Source organism: Primulina huaijiensis, chromosome 13 (genome assembly GCF_012295235.1).
Source record: "Primulina huaijiensis isolate GDHJ02 chromosome 13, ASM1229523v2, whole genome shotgun sequence".
In the NCBI taxonomy this organism is placed as follows: Eukaryota; Viridiplantae; Streptophyta; class Magnoliopsida; order Lamiales; family Gesneriaceae; genus Primulina; species Primulina huaijiensis.
Window position 1 is genome coordinate 6,179,079 of NC_133318.1, and position 4,973 is coordinate 6,184,051.

The following is a 4,973-nucleotide window of genomic DNA, read 5'->3' on the forward strand; positions in this document are numbered from 1 at the left end:
CCGGTTGAACCAATAGCGAATTAATCACCAATTCACTAATCCAACGGACTCAAATCGTATATGTATTTTATCATCAAAACTCAAGGAAGACCAAATGAAAAGCTAACAATATTGAAATACACGAGAATGTTCGAATGAGATCTTGAGTGTGTGTTTGTGTGTATTGAGAAAATGCACATACTTATTTATAAGATAAAAAAAACCCCATAAAAGTCGATGTTAACTCAAAAGTATGTAAAGCTAAAAAAAAAAAAAAAACGAGGCATTGCTTAATTATTCATTCAGATTTTAATTTTAATTCTATTATCCAACCGGTCCGATTTCTAATTTCACGGCTAAGGCTGTAATGTGGCAAAAAAATCTGAAAAAACTGAAACCGGTGGTTTAGTTTGTTCACTTCTATGTTTGCTAGTAAAAATGATTTAAAAAATCTTAAAGAGTTGAAACGTGTCAAATTCTCTGCCATAACCCGCAAAAATCTCCTCCTCGCAGCTGACCAATTACCTCTTCCTTCTCGAATGGCTCCAGGCCATGGAAAAATCAGCAAGAGCCGGAATTTCCGAATTGCCCTGTTATCCGCGGCGCTTGGATCCCCACCAGATGCCCAAAATGGTAACTTCACGTGTTCTTCGGAGAGCTGCATGAGATAAAGCACGAAGAAGAAATTTTGGCCTATCTTATCGCTCTACTCCGAATCGCTTGAATTTCTTCAAAAAGAAAGATATTTTTTCTTCTTTTTTTTTTGGATTTTGATTTTTGAAGGATTTGGAAAATGCATTCTTTGAATCTGAAAGTAATAGCGGGTTTCAATTATCTGTCCTTGCGGAGTCGGCTCAGTGGCGGCGTTAAAGATCATGGTCTCCGGGTAAACAGAATCGTTGCTTGCAGTAAATCGCAGAGCTCGGGTTCGAGTCAGGGGTCTTTTTTCTCTCGGACGGAAACATATGCTTTGTTGAAGCAGCAATTGGAAGTTGCTGCTAAATCTGAGGTGAATTTGTTTCTTAATTTTGTGTGAAGTGTGTGAAGAATAGAGTGTAGGATTTTTAGTGTTCAATTGATATGAATTTGGGGGTTAAATTTGCTGTTTTGTAAAGTGTAATAATCCCATGTAGAACATACAAATTGTCAAATTGTATTTGTTATTTTCACCTGCCTTTATGGACTAACTCGCCACTCACCACCCTTATTGAATTTTCTGGGTTTGTCTGTATGCGGTGTCGTGGCCTTTTTTTCCGACAGGGGACATGTGATGTAAGAATCTCCGAATGTATGCTTTCAAGCTACCTCAGGGAATTAATCCAATATTGCATCGAAGGGTGAATACTTAATAATGCTTATCGGTTCCAAGTGTATAGATAAATGTTCATCCTTAATAGCATAGTAACCCAGTATTTGAGGTTCTACTGACAGTATGCAATAATGTCTTGCCTGGTTTGAACTTTCAGATGAATTTATATCTCGTAATTTGTTTCACTTGTGAGAAAGTTTATTTGAAAGAGTTAAATGGTCCTACAGAAAGCTAAAGGATTGTAGCATAATATTAATGAGAAATTGTTCTTAAGGATTACAAAGAAGCTGCTAGACTTCGTGATTCCCTAAAACTATTCGAGGAAGAGGAGCCAGTTTTGCGTCTTCGGAGATTGTTGAGGGAGGCCATTGCTGAGGAAAGATTTGATGTATGTATATGCCTTTTTCTTAATTTTTTACTTTTTCTTTTTCCCTAATCGATTTCTTTTGTTATCATGATAAATCATAGTATTTTTTCCATAACTTGAAGAAAACGTAAGCCTACCCAGTTTTAGAAATAAAATTGTTTTGATGGTAGGCTTACGTTTTTTTTAAAGCTATGGTATCAACATGTTACACCATCGGTTTTAATTGAGTGGATTAAGGATTTATTTTATTTTTGTTATCGAGTATCTGAAAACCTGAATTTGACTTACTACTTTATTCAAACAAATATCAAAACTGGTTCTGAAGTCTTTTGGTTGAATCATGATCTATATCTATACAAGAGATGGCAGACGGCCTCTTGACCTTGAAACAAAATACATTAGGCTGCCGAAACTTGTATTTAGTAAAACATTGCAATATAGAAATAATTGTATTTGCTATATGTGATCGAAACCCTTGACTTCTGATTCTATCTGAGTATAAGATTGTGTATAAATGTAACGACTGGCCCAAATTTTTATAAGCTTGCATTGAATGGCCAATTCATGTTATATTTCCTCATTGATCAAAGTTTCTCGTTCTTATTAATTCAACATGCTATTTGCGTCCTGTTTTTTATTTATTGTTTGTATTTTCAGGATGCAGCTAAGTACCGTGACGAGCTCAAGGAAATTGCTCCACATTGTCTCTTGAAATGCTCTAGTGATGCAACGACCTTGGTATGCCAGATATCCTACATTTGTGTTCTCTATTTTAATTTACTCGTAATTCTCCCTGGTAGTCTACTTGGCTTGATGGTTTCTTGTCTTTTTTACCATCCCACTACTTATTTTAAGTTGAAACTTGTACAGTTGGACTTTTTATTAAAAGATATGGTTATAATTTTTTTCTGAGAACAAACACGGATCTAAGATACTTTTCATGTCAATCGCTACTTCGGGATTGTTGACAGCTTGAAAAAAATTCACTGGGAAGCAGTTCTTTTTTTCTTAGTGGTTGATATGACATGAAAAGTGGTCTGAGAAATTTTAGGCTTTCGCAAGTGTAGTTAATTATGGTAATCAATAAGTTGGACTCTTTTTTCCAGGGCATTAGGATTCAAGTTAGAAGTGTGTACATTGAGGGCCGAAGTCAACCTTCGAAAGGTCTTTATTTTTTTGCATATAGGATCAGAATCACAAACAACTCAGACCGCCCTGTTCAACTTCTCCGAAGGCACTGGATCATCACTGACGCCAATGGCAAAACAGAGAATGTTCAGTAAGTTAATGAGTTTTGCTGAGATTCATGAACAAACACATTTTCTTGACAATAATTATAACATTTATGGTCCCGGCATCATGAGTAACAATCTATTTAGTTTATGATTAATTCTTTTTTTCCCTTTTGTGATCCACCTCCTTTAAAAAGTGGCATCGGAGTTATTGGTGAACAACCTGTTATTCTTCCCAATACTGGTTTTGAGTATTCATCTGCATGTCCGTTGAGCACGCCGAGTGGCAGAATGGTAAGATGGATTTATGGTTTCTTACTCTCTGTGTTGCGACTAATGATCGAATAATCCGGTATTAGTGCCCCACTGCCTCATATACGAGTTTCTGATCCTGATTCACATACTGTTAAATCTTAGAAACATTTACACAACTCTTACCACATTTTTCTCTGAAGTTCCTCCAAATGTTACTGAACCAGCTCTTTATTCGTTTAAAATCTTGTAGGAGGGTGATTTTGAGATGAAGCATATTGATAAAGTAGGGTCGCGGTCTTTCAACGTGGCTATAGCCCCCTTTTCTTTATCAACATTTGGAGATGGTGCCGATGCCATTTGAGAGCCGGCGATACAATAGATTGTCACCTCAATTGTGTTGGAATTTTTACAAAATACTTTGTACTTCAAAATTCTAAGAAAGGAATTATTGATTTTAATTTTTAAATTTATGATATTAATTTTCACATTAATACCTGGTTATTACCTTTGTTTTTTGTAAACGTTTCCAATCAATATTCTCAATTACTTTGATTAATGGTGATAATTAAATCTTTGTTAGTTTTTGTATATATATACTATAGACTTTCTTAAATATAAAATGAGTAATCACATTTTCATCACACACAAATAAATATAATTTTCTCTTGAGTGTTTTGTAACGCGATCTAAAAATTGTTAATTCTAGTCACTTATGTGCTTTGAGTTGAGCTTGATGTCTTTCTTTACTTCTTCTACCACTGTGACATGATACGAGAATTGTTCATGGAAGCTTTGCATCGGACCGTGCAACCGCGAGCAAGACATGATCAATGTATTTTGGGGAGTATTTGGTCAAAATCCCGTTGAATCGGAGTATTACTTACGAGGATGTGAAAATACTTTTTAACTTAGTGTTTCGGCACATCTCGATTTAATATTTTTCTCCTAGAATTATTTTTCGTCCCAATCATTCTATCGGAATTTCCAACTATCTAAAGAGTATTAATGTTGGAATTATTGGTTCACACGAGTAGATTCATTCGAATTCGTGACACAGTATGTCTGATATCGAAATGGATATTGTTAGAATGAGGTATGAATCCATATCTATCTTATATTACTTTGCGCATGGTTAATATTGATAAATCATATCGTTTGAAACGTAATGATAACCTCGTTGATACTCACTAGAAATATAGGATTCGGTTCCAACAGATGATATTAGATCGAATGCAGACTCGAATTTACTCTAGGTCTGAAATCACAAAAGATAACGTTAGAAAGGGCCGGGAGGGTGTCCTGATTTAGCCCTCCGACGCTCAAGTCAGTATCAAGAATAAAATGAGAGAGCGACTAGGGACGTTGCTAAGAATCAATATAGTGAATGAACGAATTGGACACCCAAACCTGGTATTTATAGGAGCATACATGAGAACCATCATGGGCCACTTACTTAGGTTAGGAATGGGCCGGAGGTTCAATGAAACTTCCACTACTCATTTTTCTTAAAAAGTACTAGAAATTTTTTTTTTCTTCCTAATTCATTCGGTCGAAATACTAAGCATTTAAAATATGAATATTTTGCACAATTTAAAAATAAACAAACCAACTGTTATTTGAAAATCCAAAAAAAGTAATTCAAAGTATCAAATTGTAAAACATCAACCAACTTAAACTAATATTATTTCAAAAATAACTTAACTCTACTATCATTTCAAAAGCATCATAAATCATAAAAAATCTTTAAGTAATCATAAATCATAAACATAGTTTTATTCGCGGAAAACTAGCAACGGTCCTCGGGTTGTGTGCACCTTCAGTCCAACAAGAT

At 34.9% G+C, this 4,973-nt stretch overlaps 1 protein-coding gene across 1 annotated transcript; it reads left to right on the top strand.

Moving 5' to 3' along the window:
* The first annotated feature begins 439 nt into the window (after positions 1 to 439).
* LOC140956254 (uncharacterized) lies at positions 440 to 3,719 on the top strand. The gene is made up of 6 exons (XM_073412953.1): positions 440 to 988; positions 1,563 to 1,676; positions 2,313 to 2,393; positions 2,762 to 2,934; positions 3,085 to 3,181; positions 3,393 to 3,719. Exons 1-6 carry the CDS (start codon positions 773 to 775, stop codon positions 3,501 to 3,503), a joined length of 792 nt encoding a protein of 263 aa, XP_073269054.1. The 5' UTR covers positions 440 to 772; the 3' UTR covers positions 3,504 to 3,719.
* The last annotated feature ends 1,254 nt before the right edge of the window (positions 3,720 to 4,973 follow it).